The following is a 20,540-nucleotide window of genomic DNA, read 5'->3' as shown; positions in this document are numbered from 1 at the left end:
GTTCCTGAGTAAATCGGTTTGGCTGAGATGAAAGTTAGTTTTTACACAGCTGAATAAACGTCAAGCAGACAGCTGATTATCAGAAGTGTGAGATGCTGAGAATATACTCCGGTGTCCTGTTATATTTTAGATAGCAAGGAGTTTATTAAATTTCACCGAAACAATCTGCAAATTTCATTAAAATGTAACAAACTATCATCTTGTCTTTATTTTTAGTTAGCACAGACCTTAAACACTTAAAGCTGTAAGCTAATGATAGTTATATAAGAGCAGATGCTGCTGGTGCAATAAGCTGTACGTTTTATGTTCAATGGATGCATAATCTGATTAGTCGACTAATCGCAAAAATAATCGGTGACTAGTCGACTATCAAAATAATCGTTTGTGGCAGCCCTACAATGTATGAATGTGTGTAACTGGGTGAATGAGACCTGCAGTAGAAAGAGCTTTGAGTGCTCAGCAGAGTAGAAAGGTGCTATCTAAGTCCCAGTCCAGCACCATACTTCCTGTCTTGAATAAATTCAGTGAAGATGAGACAATGTGTGCAGAATGCTGTAAATCACAATTAAGTTAGAGCTGTGAACATTATACCCTGGAGAGTATTAACTTGATCTCCCCCTAAAGAGACTATAAATCCATATGCTTCTGAGTCTGCAAAAACCTGTACTTGACTAATTTACACTTGAGCTTTGGGGTTTTTAATTTTCCACTAAGTTGCATCAGTTTTGTTACAACATATCAAAGTACGTGACACATTTCATTATGACCTACCAAGCTCACATTTCCATCTTCGCACTTGTCATCAGCCTGCATTCTTTCTCGCTCTGATTGATGGTCTGTGACAGTCACACTCTACATTACCTACAGTAACAGGTAAAACCTATATTAATACCAACTAAATAATATTTTGGGGAATATGCTCATTATTTGTAGACTCATCTCCAGGCATACAAAATGAATGCAGGCTGATTACTGTTTGTTTCCAGTGTTTCCAAAAATTCCAACGCTCCAAGGTAAAGATGTTTTTTTAAGTGAAAGATTACGCCCATTATTAATTCCTCTCGTCTGACTCGTGGGATCTCAGTTGTTGTCAGTGCTCGCACAGAGAAGCCTATTTCCATTACTTATGCTGGTAAAATAATTAGTCGAGGTTTTGCTCAGCCAGCATATTCTCTTCACATGTTCAGCAGCATCCATCATTACCTGATGTACGGCACATCGGCTGTCTGCTCAGAATTAAATTCGCTTTAGAGAAATGGGACATGGCTGAAGGATTTTTATGATTTCCGAGATATTGAAATAGAAGCAGACAGAGAGGCCAGCGGATGCTCTCCGAAGATGAGAGGAGAGCAGAGGGAGAGAAGGAAGAAAAGTGTGGAAGCGAGAGTCGAGCATAAAAGAATTTTCTTCTCATTCTAAAAGAAGGTTGAGATAAATTAATGTGCACAGAGAAGGCACGGTGGAGAACAGCTGGCACACACATTCCAATATTTGTAGAAACGTAGACTGTGTGTTTTTTAAGATGAATAATGGAAACTGAAATGAAATAATTGCACAATTAAAGTCTCCATGTAGTGATTTGTTTTTGTAATTTTCACTCGTTTAATTTAGAAAAATACACTTAGATTTGTCAGCAACTTCTCCCTGTAGGGTGCGCCTTCACTGAAGATTTTTAAATGGTTCCACTGTCATCAAAGGGCTCTTAGCTGTAGAGTGCATTGATTTAATAGACCCTGGTTCTATCATAGGGACTTGAATTGAGAGCCAGAGAGCACCAGTGTCAGACACCACTCTGAATACTCTGTCAAAACTACTCAAATGCTTTTAACCTGCAGTTCAGCAAGGAGCAAACTCACGAAACATGTAAGTTAGTGGTTTCATAACAAAATGTAATACAAGGATTAATGACTCTGAGATCATCTCGAGTTGCAGACTGCACACTGGCAACACAGGTGTGTGTGTGTGCGTGTTTGTGCGTGTGTGTGCGTGTTTGTGTGTAGGATATGCAACCGTAATTTCCAGGTTTTTTTTGGTGCTTTGAAGTAAACACTCTCATTGATTCACAGTCTCAAGGATTATGAAAATATTCTACTTATAGCATTACTTACACCCTCCTTGACATTTTAAATCCCATTTCAAGAACAAATGTGGAATTCAATAAGGGTGCACAAAGAAAGGACTAGTTAAATCTGCCTTGCTGAGATTAAGGCTCCCTCTCAGTCCCCCTGCTCCATTTCTCAATATTGATGGAAAGGTAAAAAATGTAGTAAACAAAAAGTCCTTGAAATGTCCACATAACACAAGCAGAGAGTAAAATGCATGGTGCTCAGGGGGGAGCAGAGTGCGAAACACACGATGAGTAACTGCTTAAAACCAGCTGATGCAGTTTTCCAAACATGAGGACTTTATAAACTATTCCTGCCAGGAGAGTTGTCCTTTGGCAGATGCGTTGTTGAGAAGTGCGAAAGTCCTCGCTCTCTCTCTTCTCACGTCTGTCTACGCTCCAGGGTGCCTGTATTGTGGGATCAATATGCAGAAATTGGGAAGATACATTAGTTTGTTATTATATGTGAGATTCTGGAGACTTCCTTCACTGATCACACTGTAGTCATCTAATGCTGCCCCAGTGAATGGAGGTTGTTGTTCCACGAAAAAATAACTAAAATTCAATCATGAAAGTGCATTTTCTGTTTAATGAACCAGATAAGTAGGATAGGGAAGGTGACGAGGTCTCATACAGCAGGCTGCCACGCTAACAACACTTCCACATCCATTTTCTGAATTAACTCATGACTTTTTTTTTCCCAATTAAAGGGTCTGAAGAGCTGATAAACCTGATATCATTAGATTGGCTCTACTTATGCTGGAAGAATTTAAATTTAAAAACTGAAAATGCTATTACACATTAAGTGTTTAGATGTTTAGCATTTAAAGATGAAAAATGAAGAAAAGGTACAGTCGATTCAGACAGAGTGTAGTGAGATGATTGCACGTGAGAGATAGTTGCAACTGACCCTCTTGCATATGCATATATAGATGCAAAATAAAGGGAGGAAAATATTTAAATCAATCTAGCAAATTGCTTCACTCACATTTGCAAAATGTTTTACTAATTGCACCGGCATTTACCACCCTTAAAAAAACGGGGGAGGCATAGCAGAGATTTAGATGTGTGTGCTTGAAGAGGCATTTCTCCACTCGGGTCAATTTATTTGGAATGCCAGACAGAGATGTGATAGAAATGTAGAGATTACCAAGCCATCTAATTGCAAGTTTGCTCAGTGAAGTCAGGAATGACCTGGAAGCTCCAACCAAAAGGAGCCATGCAATAGCAGTAGCAAAAAACATCCAAATCTTCGTTTTTTTGGCATCGTGTTCTCCTCAACATACTGTGGCTTCTGTGACAGGAATTTCACAGCCTGTACGATGACATTCAGAGCAAGATGGCTAAACAACAGAGAGAAAATGTTGCCGTTGGACCCTGAAAAAAAAATTCAGGCCCTGGATGGACATCAGGCATAGGAAGTCTAAATAGCAGCCCTGTTATGTATTGAAATAGTTTGAGGTTGTTGTTTTTTGTTTGTTATCATCAAACCTGTCTGATCAATCCATTTACATTTATAATCTCAAAGATATTTCTCCTTAATAAAGTTTTGTCACACTTAAATAAACAACAAAATGTTAAATTAATAAAATGCTTATAATTTCAGGACCATGGACAGCGCAAAAGCTGTGCTCACTCAGAGTATAGAAATAAACGTTTGTCTGTCAGACATTTCCAATTTGTTTTGTCCCTTGAAGGATATATGTTGTCCTAATACAAGAATGCTACAGAGCCCAATGTCAAAATATTGTCATAGATCTTACAGTCCTACATTGAAGCCTGTTTCTATTATAACAACTCTTTCTGCCAGAATATCTAAATATCATCTCTTAGTTTTCAACCTCGTGCTAAATTGCGGGATTCTTGGCAGATTTGACATGTCATTGGAATGAACTGACTGCACCTTTGTTTAGAACACAAAACTTTTGTCAATCACCATGAAACTATTTGGGGATTGCACTCACACGCTATTTTGCACCGCTTAGTAAATGTGACCCTTGGGCATTTATCAGGCAGTGAGTGGAATGAAAATCCTTTTCGAAGCAAGTCTCACCACTCAGCATTCTGAAATGCATTTGTGTGTTTATTTTGGTCGTTATTTTGAATCATTATCTATTTTATTTTACTTTTAAGCTGAACATTTATTACGTTTCTTATAAGACAGGAAAACTGTATATTATAGGTAATAAATTTGCACACTACACTGCAGCCCTAATCAGCACGTTCCCAGAAAAGTGCACACTGTACAGCACCATACATACACACCAGTATACAAGTATAAATGCAGTGACGTTGCCCACTATGGCATGGGCTGTATGGCAGCTCAACACAGGACTATACATCAGGCTTCAGACATATCTGCAGCACCTTAATAAGCCCTGTCAGCATGTACTCCACAGCGGCTGTGGCTGCTTGCTGCTATTATTAATTCTTACATACTTCAAGAGTCTCGCTTCCCAGAAAACTAGACCTGCGTCACACATAGGTTCCCTAAAATGAAAAGAGGATTACTCCACCTCTGATTTCAGCCTTTCTCATCAATTAACCAAGAGCACAGTCGAAACAAGGATCTAGCTGATGCTTCAAAGCATTAGCTGTGAGAGGAAGCTCTGTTCAGTCAATTGCATGCTTTGTCTGATGTTTGAGCAGGAAGCGGCAAACATTTCTCTGCTGATTGTTCATCATATAGTCATTTGATAACGGAGATTGTTATTTTCTTCCCATAGGTCAGTCGGATAAGCCATGCACTGTAATCTTGTGGTCAAATGGAAAAGTCTGGCTTGCTAGAGATTAAACTCAACCTTGTTGTTCTGATCCTGGGAAAGATATTGTGAAAGTTTACCTTCTGTTCCCTTCAGCTGCTCCTCTAATCACTGAAAGGAGTCCTGAACTGAAGCTGGTTTAGAATTCATGAAATCATTTGAACTTTTTGTCAGTCATCCACAAGAAGTTTTGATTTTTCATATACGGTATGAGAGCTTGAAGTTAATCGTGTATTTCAGTGGCTATGATAAAGACAAATAATGACTTTGAGCACAATGAAGCCAACAAAGAATTATGTTTAAATGTGCTTAAATAACAATATGCTTTTTTTGTCCTTATTAATACTTTGTGTGTTATTATGTTTGAAAGAAAAACCGGTAAATCTAGTAATTATATAAAAAGTGGTGTGTTTTTATATAATTACTAGATTTAATCAGGATTTCCAAAACATTTACAGCATTTGTCTTTTATGGAAGATACAATGCCACCAGCCTCTCCTTGGTGTTTTGCTTTATCAAAGCATTTTGTTAAAGAAAACATTCTTGGAATCTTACAAGTAATCATGAGGGCTTCATAAAATCCTCATTTGTTTGACCTCTTCTGAAGGACTGCAAAAAAGACAAAGCCACAGTTAGTTCTCACTCTTTTGTCTCAGTTATTCATATAAAACTTCATCATATAAAGTAAGTATTTGGCCCTTTTGTGTCTATTTAAGGGACAGCTGTGGCTCAGAAGTTAGAGCGTCTGGCTCCCTCCCCGCATATCAAAGTGTCCTTGGGCGAGATACTGAATCTCGTATAAACGCCTCAGATCCAGCCAAATATGTGATAGAATAAACTGTGTGAGTGTGTGTGTGTGCGAATGTGGCATGTAGTGCAAAGCGCTTTGAGTGGTTGATAAGACTAGGATAGTGCCATATAAACGCAGTCCATTTACCATTTATTTGTGTAAAATCACAAGCCTTGAGGCAGGAGGGCATCTGTGCACCGCCTCCAATGAAGCCTCTGGGAAGGAGAAAGCAGAAGTCAGTTGTGAGGTTGGATCAAAGCCAGGTGCAAAGGCTGCCACACTGCGTTAGGAGTTACTACCCTCTCCCCCCGCCAGCCCCTATCCCTCCTGACTGTCTCTCTGTCTGCCTGTGTCCTTGTTTCTCCCTCTGGACTGACTGATGGGAGCTGACATTAGCCTCGATCCCTCATGTTGTATCCGCTGAGCCCATTCTGAGCCCCCTGTCTTGTCTCTTAATGCCTAGGCTCTGTCTCCTTCTCTACGCTCACAAACCTAATCACCCTGCCCACCCCTTTTTATATATATATATGTGTGTGTGCATTCTTTTACTTCGTTCTCTGTGAGATGAACTTTGAGTCTCGTAGTGCTGATAACAATGAAATTAGTTTGGGTTTTCTTACGTAGAGCAGTTTGTTAGTCCTGGTCCTTTGTGTATTGGCTCCCATCTACATGTTAACTTGCACAATTGAAATGTTTTTGTTAACAGCTCTACCTGCTTAGACTCTGGCCTCAAAGATATTCCTTCCTTTTAAGCATTTGCCTTCTTAAGCTCAAAATTCCCTGGAAGATACCCACTTGATCTAAGAGTTAACCAAAGTCTGAAATATATTTTTGCAGTTCTCTGAGATCTTAAGCTGAAATTCCATTAGTAAAGGTTAAACACATTGAGACTGACTGAGATTACATATATGAAACAGCCTTTACATTTAAAAGTCATTACATGTGGTAATATTTCAAAGTAATCTAAACTAACCAAAGCCTTGAGTTTTGTGTAACCAAACAGCCCAAACCCATCACATTTTGGTGACTATTACTATTGTGACTATTATTAGTTATAATCTGAATCTACTAGATTAGAAAATTGTTAACAAAAGGACTTCTGGGATGTCATGCTAGGAGAAGCAGCCTGATTCTCCTGCTGTGGAAGAGAAACAAACAGCCAAACAATTAATGCAAACTGCCTTTGAGAAAACCTACCATGTCTGCTCAAACCAAACAGGCAGAAAAGAAAGCAAAGCCACAAGAAAAAGATGATAAACAAGACCAAATGGACACCGGTGAGACATGGATTGAAGAAAACATGGCTGCTGTGCTAACTGAGTTGCACAACTCATGAAAGAGCACACTCAGGCCTCCCTAGACACAGAGGCCACTTTATTGAGGGTGGAAGCCACTCTATGCGATGTGGAGTGTACTGGAGTGTACAACAAAACTAGAACAAGAAGTTGTGAATATTGAACAGAGACTGAGTGAAGTAGAGGACAAAATACTCCAACATGTAAGAGCTGTTTGTTATTTAGGACACAGATAAGAGAAGTTATGGGTCAAGTATGATGACCTGGAGTCAAGATCAAGATGGGACAACCTACACACGCTGTGAAAGAAGACGGGGAATATGAGAATGAAATGAGTGATCTCTTAACAAACCTCCTGCTCACATCACTCGAACTAATGGAGGATGTAGACCTGTGTCAAAACAGGTCTCACATCCCAAACCACGAAGCTGAAGCACTTTGCCCCTCCAAGATCCATTACAGTGAGATATTTCTGACTACAGAGCTGAAGAAAAGATACTCGACTAAGCTTGGAGAACACGGTGGTTGACATATCAAGAGTTTTTGTACAAAACCTTGACTGTTATGGGAATGTGGACTGGATAATGGTTATACGTATAACGTCAGACTCACATGTCAAATGGAAGGGTTGTTGTTCAGAGAGGGGTCAGCCAAGGTGGTCGACTCCAGTTCTCTGCTTTAAATATTAAACCTAAATTAAATATGGCAGAATTACAACATTAAAGCTGTAAATGATGATATGACCTCGTTTCTTCTATCCCTATTCCCTAACTTAGAAAGGTTATCGGATCAGTCAATCGAAATCTCAGACACTGATGTTGGTGGGACACTGGCCTACATCTAGATAAAAGCCAGCCTAAAAACATGTGGGACAAGTAGAAACAATACACATGAATGGATTACCTAGATTACTCGTTTTGTTTCGGTCTTTATCTGACCTACATTTAAAATAATAAATAAATGACTATCTAAAGTCATTTAGAAAAAAAACAAACAAACTGGAATTGAATTTGAATACCTGAGAAAAAAAAATTGGGCAGCCCAGCTCAAGTCAGTGCTTACATGAATATCTCAAGATAACGAAACCAACTGGGTCAGGATGGAAAAGAGTGAGGGCTCCACATATTTTAGATATAATGCCATTCAAGAGTGACGATATCAGGAGAGGAAATAATTCATGACAAGGTAAAAAAAAATCCCCACTGTGAGAAAAAACTAAGATTCTCAACTTCAGCTTCCAGCAGGTGAGGATTGCACATAACTCTCACTTTATTCCCTCCCGACTAGAAGCAGGGTTTAGAAAGTGGGAATGAAACAGCTCGATACTCTTGGACCAGATGTTTGAAGCAGAAGACCTGGTGTTCTTTGAGCAGCTTCAGCACAAATATAATAAATATGATCGTCCACCACATTATTTTTCAGCTTTAGAGAAAGGCAAAAAATGGGACAAGCTGCATGCCGTACCATTAAAATATGAAGCAATTTGTTACCATTAACACCCCCCACCCGCTCCAAGCCCTTGTCACATCAAAATTTGTGAACATCTCAGGTCAGTGGTGGAGGGACTGTGGCTTGGTAAGAGAACACACACAAACTATCAGACTACTGCCAACATATACAAAATGAATTCATAAAGAGAAGTGTCCTTAAACCATCTTACTCTGTATATAATGGGCCAACTGCCAGAAGGATTAAAAGGCGACAATAGGATATTCCTACTGAGAGTCTTTTTTATTAGTTGATAAGAAGATGATCACAACCTCATGGATGCGGCCGCAGCCTCCCACAGTGGATCGATGGAGGGAGAAGGTTAAGAAGGTTTGCTACATGGACAGCATACTACGAGATAACAACTAAAACTGGATATATTCTCAATAAAATGGGTCCCAGTTGTCTCTTGTTTCCTCATTTGAGAATATTTTTTTCCTCTTCTGTTTTTGGCACTACCACTACTTTGTGCTCGTCTCTGCTGTGAGTGACACATATTGTTACCTGTCTCTGTAATAATGAGTGTTGTTAGGATTGTTGAATGCCATAATTTGTTTGTTTAGGTTTCATTTCTCTCATGTCATGTGACTACATAGCTAAATATGGACATTACACTCTGTTGCACTTATGCTGTGTGTGTGAAAAAGAGACGTGATTGATTGGACGGTCTGATTTCACTTGATGAATGGAAAAAAAAAAGTTCAAAAAGAGAACAGAAAGTTGTTATCTACCCAGCAGGAGTGCCACACGGAGCTATCTCTCTGACTCTTTTGCTCCTTTATTTCATCCAAGCTGTCTAAGCTGTGTTTCTCAGGCATTTGCAGCATCCTTTAAACCTGTGGGCTCCATGAACCTCATCATTCCCATCATTGTTCATTGTTGATCTGCTCTTTCTCTACGTACAGGATGAGGTCATTACTTTATAAAACATCACAAGTGTTTAGATGCATAAAAACTGTCCATATTTTGAATAGAACATTGGTATGAACATGGATCTGAGTTAGAGTTTAGCTCAGTGGAGCAAAAATTCAAATTATTTAACACAAGATTTCATTTTGTTGATTTCAGTCCTGACACATAGGATCTGTCCATAATCTTCAAAAAGTATATTTTGCATATTCTAGCTCTGTATTAATTTGTGTATTGTCTGTTATCAATATCCAGTGTTTTTCTACACACAGACTTTAATTGGCTGCACACTGGCTGCCAAAGTATATTTTGTAAGTCATATTTTAGCTGTTACTTTCTTGGTCTCATTTTGAATGTTGAAGGTTCACTGGATTGTGAATAATATATGTGAATGTTTGATAGAGTGCACTGAAGTGTAGAAGTGCTTGTATGAATAGGTGAATGAGGCTCAAACAGAGTAGAAAAGCGCTATATAAGAACTAATCCATAAAGTTGCCTTTGTTCGTCTGCTGCTTTGTTTGGCTGTGGATATGATTTGGCTGTTAAGGCTGGTTGGAACAAGCTAAACTGATACCAATCTGGGCTTTTTTTAGTCTGTGTGTCGAATTATTTCTTGACTTTCTACTGCATTTGTTGTTCTTTCCATCCATTATCAATTAGTCGCAGTGAATTCCTGAAAATTCTGCAGAGATAATTTTATTCTGTACTGTTGGATAACATTGGTACTCTGCTGACTTCTCACTGACTAATGCTGACTGCTTTTTGCAGGTGCGTACAACAACACCTGGGTGTTAACATTAAAAAGAAAATAATTTTAACTTCAACTTTCCCAATTATGGTGCTGTATGGGAAGCTTTAAATGTGGTGCTCATTTAATCTCTATAAAGGCAAAATTGTCCGTGCCACTCCTTCAATTATTTGCATATACACAGTGCCAGCTTCTGGTTATTATTCATGATTGTTTTGATCCAAAATCTGATGATAAGTGGTGTCTCATGGGAGTTGCAGGGCCATCTACTGCCAGAGATTTGGTTACTGCTGCCCAGATATTCACTGTGTTGGCCAGGTTAATGCTCCTACCTGACAGACTAAACGTCTGTCAGCTAGGATCGCCTGTCCAGTCTTTGAACATTTGTACGAGTCTTTGGGGTAATTTTTACATTTTGAACAACTGGAATCAGACTGGCACTGAGAAGCAAAAGAAGAGTAACATTTTTCCCTCAAAGGTTCACAGCATTTTATGATTAGAACCGAATACAAAATCAGCAAATACGTTTATTGAGAGGAACTGAAATCAAACTCCTGAGCACTTTCTTCACCAACAAACATACTGTAGGTGCACTGAAACAAACACACAGGAAAACAGATGCAAAATAACTTACAAACAAGTGATTTTATCAGATACAGTAAGCCTTTTGAAATAATTTATCATCATAGCTCTAGTCTGGAGTGTTGTGGACTATTTTTTACTTTAGCAGTTTGAAAATAATTGGATTTATCCTTGAGCAGGGGCGGAAATAATGAGGCCACTTACAGTTCCAATTCTCTGTGTGTGTGTGTGTGTGTGTATGTATTGCTCAGACATCACAGCGAAGGAGTTCATTGAACTGAGGGGGAAGCAGCGGAGCCGCTACGAGCTGCTGGTGGACTTCCTGTCTGAGATGCTCTCGGTCCCACCTGATGATGTCAACATCTTTAGCCTCATGGACGTGAAGGAGCGAATGCTGGATGTTCGCTTTGCTGTGCATAGTGGCCCATCTTTCCTTCAGCCCGAGAAAATGCATGGTTACCTGGCCGCTCACAAGCAAAAGGTAGGTTATTCTTTGTCTATTTTAGGCTTTTCTCAACACTGACACTCAGTTTTCTCATAATAAAGGCCACTCAACCTGATTATTGGCCGATCTGTTGACAACACAACCTCTCGAATGACGCTCAAGTAATCTAACCAAGTGTACGTCAGTGAGCAAGTGCACTGCAACGCCACTTATAGGGTAAGACACTCTGACATCTCACATGCACGTGAGTAAGCCTCCCAAAATTGGGTCGTGCTCTCTCACTGTATGGTTGCAGTTGTTGGTTGCAAGCACAAGTTTTGCCTCTGGCAGTGTTTTGGTTGATGTCTACATTAAAATCTAACATATCAGGTAGCAGTCAAAATCTGTGACGTTTTCTCAGTTTGCTGGATGCATGATGCAGGCCTGACAGTCACAATTCTAGACAATACAAAGAAACCAACCAACCAACCAACCTAACTGCAGCAGAGATAAAACAAGTGGTGTGTCAGATTTGTCAGATGAATTCACCCGGAGCCGCAGATGGTGACTAACAAAACAACCAGCTACCTAAAGTACAGTACTGCATATAAAACACTCCCCCTAAGCCTGTCACACAGGTGCTGTCACCAGATCTCCACACCACTGATCTGTCATCGGGTTTATTTTAGATTAGGTTTATATAATAACATATTGTGTTAAGATAACCAAAATATCACTGCTTAGACCTAGTATTCTTACTGTGCCTGGAACTGGAAATATATCCAGGTCAACATTAGATAGCTAGCAAATGTTAGCTAATTAGCCCTAATTAGCACTGACTTCTTATTCATTTCCAAAATGCCAGCATAACTGACACACCCAGTTCAAAAACACACATAATTTTCTGTACTTTTGTATGTTTCCACCTTGCTGGCGGTTTAACTGGAGAGACTTTACACAAAATGTATTTAAAGCATCACCGAAGTCGGCACACTTGTCTCCTGCTTTGGAAAAACAAATTTGACCTGATTTCTATGCTCAAAGCCTTTTTGAGAGAAAAACATATAGTTTATTTTCTATGCCTCTATAACTATACCTGACTGTGGTTTTCCCTCCCCTGACCCATCAAATGCCAGAGTGTGGCTGTGTTGTGTACAGCTGTGTCATTTGACACCTGTAGCACACACTGTGCCCCTGAGACAGAAGGACCTGTCACAGTACAGCAGCTGCCAATCCAGGAAGCAAAATGATAACATTGCTGCTTGATGGCCACGTAGGTGCTGAGAGAAAGCACAGTGTATTCTGACTTGGTGATGCTCATCAGGCTACCTATCGAAACTGCTAGTTGTTGTCTGTAAACAATAAGCTGTCATAAATGGGGGAAACCTGTCTCACCTGCTTCCACAGCAGTGTAGGCGGTGCTGACATGCAGCAGTAATATTCACCAAATACTGCTTTCTGCTGTGATCTCTATTGCTTGAAAACAACTCCACTTTGCAGCCCTGACAGGCCAATTGACCTACAAAAAAAAAGCCCCAGTGCAGCAGTTGTCTGTATTTCCCACATACAGTTTAAGTGAAATAAGCTGCTTTCTGTGGGTTATGATTTTCTGCCTACAGCTGGTTCCAATCATAAATTCCTCATAACCATTATTAACCCACTGATAGTCTGTACATAGGTAATATTCATTTTTATAATCCTGATTTTTATGCTGATGATATCTTTGTATATGTGTTGACTCCACCACAAAACTGTACTCCCCCAAATGAAAGCTGCTTTTCAGGGCAGCACACCTCCAGTTGAGTCCATAATATTTGGGCTTTTTTTTTTTTCATTTTGCACATTTTAAATGAACCCTTTTAAAGACTAAGAGCCACAATGTTCACAATCCTATCTATATTGGACAACATTACAAAAATAGTAAACTGTGAAAAAAATTATTATGCTTGCTTATTTTAGAGACAGAAAGATAAAGAAATGAATCTTTATGCTTGCACTGCCTTTAAATGACTGAATACTGTCCAATATGGTGCATTTTGATTACTATCACCCCGACCTGTTAAATGAAAAAGACGAATGGTCTTAATTGGCAGCAGTATATCTGTGTTTTTATTTATTAGAACACAGATGCTCACTAATCAGTTCAGATATTCAACTTTCTTAGTTGAGGTCAGAGGCAATTATCCAATAAAGGGAGAGTTTGGACTCTCATCAAGACTGATAACTGGGGAATACTGGTTTCTGCTATACACCTAAATATTGTGAAAGCTGAAAATATTTCTCCCTATTTAAGTTAAGGTGGGTTTTGTGTGGAGCGGAAATAACAGTTTTAAGTAAATGAATTTTCTTGAGTCTGCGTTGATGTAATTTGTTCAGGTCTCTCTAGCAAAAGAAATCTCGATTTTTGGCACAAATAAACTTAACCAAGTAACAAGTAAAAACAGATGCTCATTTGTACTGACAACTTCATTTATTTACTCTGCAGCACATTAGTGGTTGTGCATGACAAGAAAACAGGCTGGCACAGCCAAGTGAGCATCAAAAGTGTCTGAGAAATTGATGGATTTAGGTCATTTTCATCTACATCATGTCTCATCAAAGTGAAAGCGAACCTCGTAGGGAAAGACACCAGCCTTGACATCCAAACTCTTCAACTTCATTTCTTTTGCACAACACGTCTGTAAAGGATGTTTTTGACTGGCAGTTTTTGTAAGTGCAGGGTTATAAAATTGATGCCCTTTTTATTTATCATACATTAGCCTGGAAATAAATATGTGACAAGGCTGATGATACAAATGGTGTGGCAGCATCTGTTGGGCATTAGTTAGACATATGATTTAAAATGCTGAGTGAAGTTAACATTTGGTTCCTCCCATGAGTGACCTGTTGGTTATACGTTTTTACCCACTAAAGCACCATTAAAAAATGTAATCTGGTTCCACCCAGTTGCTGTAGCTCAACAACACACGTTCCCTTTCAAAACTATGAATCAATACATGCATATTGTTTATAAGCAACAACTTAGGCTGCTGTTGTTCATGAAAGCTTTGCTGCTTTTAATAATTTATAGTTTAGTCCAATCACTCCCTGACAGATATATGCAGCAGTGATTCATAAAGCAGTGCTATAATTAGCAGTCCAATATTAAATGCATTTGAACAGATTCTGCAGTTCACATGCTCAGAAAGCTTGTGTTATTCAACACACTAGTAAGTGACAGAGTGGTGACTCGAACAGAGTAGCTGTACTGAGTGATGCTTTAAAAAGGTGTCTGATACGTTTTGTTTTGATGACATAATAATTAAAAAATGATTTCAATAGCAGAGATGAAATATTTGAACCAACCTTCATCTCCACAACCATCCAATCCAACAACATTCTCAGGGCTATGTGGATGACACATAGTCCTGTCTTACTTCATAAAAATCAGACATGAAGCTGTTTGTTACCTTTTTTTATTTGGTATTGTCATTTGGTATCTGAGTCTAAGGTTCTCCCTAGAACTTAAAAGGTTTCCAGTGGAGTTTTCACAAAGAAATGAGTTATTAGATTGTTATATCCTTGACAGGTTTTCTTCTTCTTCGTTGTCATATTTTTGCAAGGTATTGAGCTTACGGTGTATTCTTCCCTGAAAAGATTGTTGAGGGTAGTTGGTGCTATGTAATCCATCCATTCTTAGCTGCTTATCCAATTCAGGGTCGCTGGGGGACCAGAGGCTGTCACAGCTGTCAAAGGGTGAGAGGTGGGCTACAGTCTATCAGAGGGCTAACACAGGAAGACGGACAATCATTCAAGCTCACGTTCACACCCACAGCCGATTCAGAATCACCCATTAAATTAACATGCATGTCTTTGGACTGTGGGAAGAAGCCTGAAAAACAAAAAGCAGAGAATATTAAGTAATATTTGGCCTTATCACTAGGCTCCATTACAAGGTTCATGAGGTGATTAGCAGTTTTACTTAGCTCCTGATTGTCTGATTGACAGTGGCATGCTGAGATTTCACTCAGTCTGTTCATGTCAAAATTTGCCTTTAATAGTTTAAGAAAACAGTTCATATATTTTTTGAAACCTTAAGGAAATCAAGATTGAAAGCAAAAAGCCCATGATACTGTTGTGCAAGTGCCAGCACTGAGTCTGACATGGACCTGATTCGAGAACAAATTTTTAGGCTGGAATCAGCTGGTAATACAACACAAGTGTTTGGTCGAACCGTTCTCGTGTATCCACATGAACCAGATCTGCTGTAAACAATGTAGAGTTTAATTTAACCACTCTGTGCGCAGCAGGTGTGAAAACACCTCGGGGTGTGATCACATCTTGCGTGTTTCTCAAAAGGGCGTTCAGTGTTTGCACTTTTCTCCAGCAGATTGCTTTTCAACTGTGTTTTTAACTTGGTCACATTCAGCATTAAGTGTACTGATCACATGGACTGTGAAGAAGTTACAGCTAAATACTGGAGTTAACCTTTCTATAGGCATTTGATTTCTATATAGTGGCTTCCTGAAACATCATATATCTTTGTCTCAGTAAAGAGGGCAACACTTGCTAATTGCGAGAAGCTATTATTTAGTTACATGTTTCTATTAAACTCACTAATGTCATAAATGTGGTTGTGTGGTTGCCATCTTTCCTTCATGATCATTTTTAATTTAACCTTTATTTATAAAAGTAGTCCCATACCACATCCACATCATTGTGGAGGTATTTTGGCTCACTCTTGTTTAGCAGCTTCGCTTTACTGCTTGCTTAGTGTTGCATGGTCGGAGCTCGGGGTGAATTCATTGGAACGTCCACTCCTGGAAAGACTTCTGTTTTTATAAAAGTGGTCACACTTATTCACAATTACCTATTAAGCTACGTTTGATTAGGCTGATACCTGTCCACATATAGAAGAGGGGAAAGGTGTATTTAATTTCTCACACACCACATCGAGTCCTGTGAAAACCTTTTATTGTGCCTTTAAATGCTGGGATGTTGCAAAGCATTATGCTAAATCTCCACTGTTTGTGTGAATCAGAAAGAAATGCTGTTGTTTTGTTCTAAAATGCTTTGCCCGTAAGCGTATTTTTGTCTTTGTTTGTTTCACTGTGATCTGTAAATTGTAAAGCACGCGTGATTGAAGTAGACTGACTGAATGTGGAAAAGCCGCTGAGCCATCATCTCAGGTTGTTCGTCATCTGCTTTGTGATTACACTTGTGCTTATTTACATGAAAAGGAAATGAAAAGGGAATGTAGTGTTTTTAATGGTCAGGCTGTATGTTTCTAGAATGAGGTTTATGTCCTTACTTTAAACTATCTCGTTAATTTAAATAGAAAAAATGATACAAAAATGTTGTTAGTGGTTCATTTAGAACAGATGTTGCTTTCCTGAGCTCAAGGTCATCTTGTCCGCTTGTTTGACATTTCTATAAACATGATTTCATGAGAGAGAGAGTTCAGTCCTGAATGTTATTGCATTCCATTTTATTTTGCTTATACTCAACCCTATCTTAGCCTTTTGAACCAAATAAACATGCATAATTATGTTGCATTTGGCCTCCCGTACTAATGTACTGAACAGCATGTCAGTGTGTTGGATATACACATGTACATTTTAAACAGTTCAGCACTAGGACTTGACTTGCTGCATCAGCCTTCCCAGTTTGTAACACCGGGGATGAGTATATTTATCCAAACAATCCACTTCTGGTTTAAAACCCTTTTTTGTGTGATGCCATTTATGGTGTCCAAAGTTTTACCTCAGCCTTGTGTAAGAATTCAAATCATTTCTGGTATGTGGGACACGGGAAGGTGAGACCTGATTTTGACCGTTGTACTGGATTATTTCTGGGCCAACCAGGAAAAGAAAATATATTATACTTCATGGTCCATGAGTATGGAAAATCCATTTAAATCCAGCTTAATTTGACTCTAACAGAAATACACAGTGTGTAGTATGCTTGTAATTCAGTACTCTGGCTATTGCACAAAAGAGAGGAAGAGGGGGGAAACAACAAAAAGAGAAAAGGAATCAGAGCTGTACTTTGTTGTGTACAGTTATATTTCTGTATTTAATCGTATATTGTATTTCTAAATTACATTTATAGAAAGGAAAGGTTGTATTAAAAAAATGCATTCCACCACTGCAGAAAAGGAGTTGGTAAAAAACAAACATTTTACTATATCACACTAATGCCCCCTGGTCGCTGGCTTCAGTCAGACCTCATTTCACGTTTCAGAAGTCTGAATGGAAGTAGGGGACCTGTGTGTGTGCATGTGTGTGTTTGAGAGAGCCTGAACCATAGACGTTGAATTGTATGCATTTCACAGCACAGAGAGCTGAACTGGTGTCCTCGGAGGGAAAGATGAGCTAGTTTGGATTTGCATGTGCGTGTCTGTCAGGGAGAAAACCGTGAGAATCCAGCTGTGGTCCCGGTGGTCAGCTCAGGTCATTCGCCACACTCAGCCCTCAGCCACGTTCTTTTCAGTTAACCTCTTGTTGTTTCACGTGACTAATAATAATAATAATAATAATAATAATGGATACTTTATTGATCCCCATGGGGAAATTACTTGTTTTTCTCTGCATTTGACTATCAAAGGATGGAAAGATTTGCAAGTGTACTAATAAGTTTCCAGGATGAGGAAAGCAGAGAGGGAGAGAAAGATGTGTAAGTGGTGAGGTAGCCGGGGCTTTCAGGTGTGATTTGTGAGGAGAGCGCGGAGCTTTTCATCTGAATTCAGCCAGGTTCTCCGGAGAAGACATTGATCAGAATGAGATGTGAAGCGTGGCGAGAGAGGATGAACGAGAGTCGGAGAGATTGGGGAGGGTGGGGGAGATTGTGAGGGGGTGGAGCTGGATGAGAAAGAAAGAGGGAAAGGAGGGGGGGTGTAGAAGATGAAGCAGTTCTTATTATTAATGTTCTCAATTCTCCTGTAATGCCTCAGAAGTAGGAGGGTTTTTAAAAAAAAAGTCTTTATACCCTCTCTATTTCTGCTTGCTCTACCTCCATAATGGAAGTTATCCGTCAGTGTTTTCAATCCATCACGCTCTACTTGACTGCTAATGATACTACACTGGTTTTTGACTTTTTTTAAAAAATCATCGGTATGGTGCTCAGATACCAAGGTTCATGTTGTCATTATAGTAATGTGGCCCCGAGGGCAGGGGAGAGGACTGAGGGAACTTCTTAATGCAGTGGAACAATAGTCCAAGGAACAATAGATCCCTTTGGTCCTTTATTCCTTGCTATACACACTGTTCTGCCTTTGAAATTCAGTGCATGTCTCAATGGAGACCAGATACAAAAGATGGAGCACGCTCATGTCTGTGCAGCCATTTAGGCTCCTGGGGATGCAAACTCCAATGGAGAGTACAGTAGTGTTCTTTTAAAATAAATGTCTTTCAAAGTAAAATGATTTAGAAAAGAATGACAGATCGGCGCACGCTGCAACTGCAGAGAAGTTTAAAAAGTTGTGCATTATGTATAAATAAGAAATATTGGATGAGAGAGAGGGAAACATCAAATCTCCTTTTGTGAGTATTTTGAAATGCCTTGTTGGTGTGCCAGAGTAACAAGAAATACTAGAATGAGCAAAGCCCTCCATCTGGTGCCGTTGAATAGGATGAGACCAATGTAGTGATTTCCTGCACACATGGCTGTGTAAGACGCTAGCAGACAAAAATTATTATAAAGTTATTTTCAGCTCACCCACTGCTTTAAGAACCAACTGACAGCCAGCATGACTCTGACTCCACCGCAAAGCACCTTATCCCCAGATATCTTACTCCTCCTCATACTCCCGTGTCTGGCATTCCCCTCTCCATTGTACCCCTTTCTCTCCTTTCCCTGCGGCATAGTCTGCCTCTCACAATTTGATTTATGTGCTCAGTGTGTCGCAAACACTTTTGCTAAACTGAATACATACAAACATACAGTCTCTGTCTCGCACCTCCATTTATACCGCTCTCCACCAAGTTCAAACCATGTCATCTTAACCGTTTGTAAAAATGTTTGAACATCTAAGCTGTAGAAACCAGCACATGTAGTTCTCTTATGCAGGTCACGTTTCAGTCTACTGCAAAGGATGACGTTTGCCCTCCAGTTCCAGCAAATATTCAAGACAATTAGAACTTTTTAGCAGCTACACTCAAAAACGTTCGCCCCTGCTGGATTCCATTACGATGTCACAATGGTACACAGTACACAGCAGATGCCGTTTTGTTCAATCCGAGTTGCATGCTGTGTTTCAGATATATTTTTTGAGATCAAAGGCACAGCTTGAAACATAAAATTTTGTAAAGCTTAAATTGTTTTCACTTATTACTCTAACAGAAACCTTGGAGAGGACCAAAAGCATCCTCATTACTGTACTAACTACATTCATTTCAGTGGAGGAATATGTCAGTTATTGTTTATCTTGTCAAGATATGATGACTGATATGGTACACCATTGTACACATTCTGCTATTTTTGTAAATGTTGAGCATACAGAGCCAACAGCTCTTCCACCAGTGTCCAGAAGTTGCATACGTATGTCTTGTTTAATTAAATATAGGGGTGGCTGTAGCTCAGGTGGCAGAGCAGGTCAGCCACTAATCAGAAGGTCGGTGGTTCGATCCCAGGCTGCATCCTGGCTGCATGCCAAATATCCTTGGGCAAGATACTAACCCCGTACATACTAACACCGGTGGTGGTCAGAGGTGGCGCCTGTGTCTGGCAGCCTCGCCTCTGTCAGTGCGCCCCAGGGCAGCTGTGGCTACAATGTAGCTTGCTATCGCCAGTGTGTGAATGTGTGTGTGAATGGGTGGATGACTGAATGTAGTGTAAAGCGCTTTGGGGTCCTATGGACTAGAAAAGCGCTATACAAATGCAGGCCATTTAAATATACATAACAACTTGAGTCTCGAGTCACTCGAAAGTTTTCCTTTAAAGCCAGGCTGCTATTTTTATTTAGCCTTAACAAGGTGCTGCACATCGCTCAACATAAACATACAAATGGATATTGTACACTTAAAATTTGAGAGTGTGCCTGGAGGAAAACAACACTGGAACCATTGATAAGTTCAGCTTTAATATATTTGCTACATGCCAACAGGTTCATTAAAAACATTTCCTCATGTTGATTAAAAAACCTGCATAATGTTTCCTGCAAACCAAATGAGCTTTTGCAAATTTTGTATATAGAAATTACATTTCTTATATGATTTCCTGGCAGATAGATAGGGTTGCCAAACCATGTTTGGCTAATAGTCTGTCATGATACAGTGCACAGTGACACAGACCAAGGGCACAGGAAATGGGATTCAGATATCCATAGCTATATATATGTGTGTGATCATCTATAGGCCCCTTTTATTGAGCTCTCATGCAGCCAACCTCCTTTCAAATTAATTTGCTGTAAGAATGCATATACCTTCAGCAGCATTAGATGAGAGAAACCAATGAAGAGAA

At 39.5% G+C, this 20,540-nt stretch overlaps 1 protein-coding gene across 1 annotated transcript in view; it reads left to right on the top strand.

The window, feature by feature from the left end:
• LOC147338539 (neural-cadherin-like) overlaps window positions 1–20,540 on the top strand; it is a 326,059-nt gene that overhangs the window by 175,232 nt on the left and 130,287 nt on the right. Inside the window, exon 25 of the mRNA XM_086300701.1 lies at window positions 10,930–11,159. Within this exon, the coding sequence (XP_086156827.1) occupies window positions 10,930–11,159 (230 nt within the window). The remainder of the gene's footprint in view (window positions 1–10,929; window positions 11,160–20,540) is intronic.

Source organism: Aulonocara sp. 'chitande type north' Nkhata Bay, linkage group LG1 (assembly GCF_057382095.1).
Source record: "Aulonocara sp. 'chitande type north' Nkhata Bay isolate Kocher_YH1m ecotype deep benthic linkage group LG1, A_spYH_male_GT1.1, whole genome shotgun sequence".
In the NCBI taxonomy this organism is placed as follows: domain Eukaryota; kingdom Metazoa; phylum Chordata; class Actinopteri; order Cichliformes; family Cichlidae; genus Aulonocara; species Aulonocara sp. 'chitande type north' Nkhata Bay.
The sequence above is the reverse complement of the archived record's forward strand: the minus strand, read 5'-3'. Positions and strand labels throughout refer to the sequence as shown.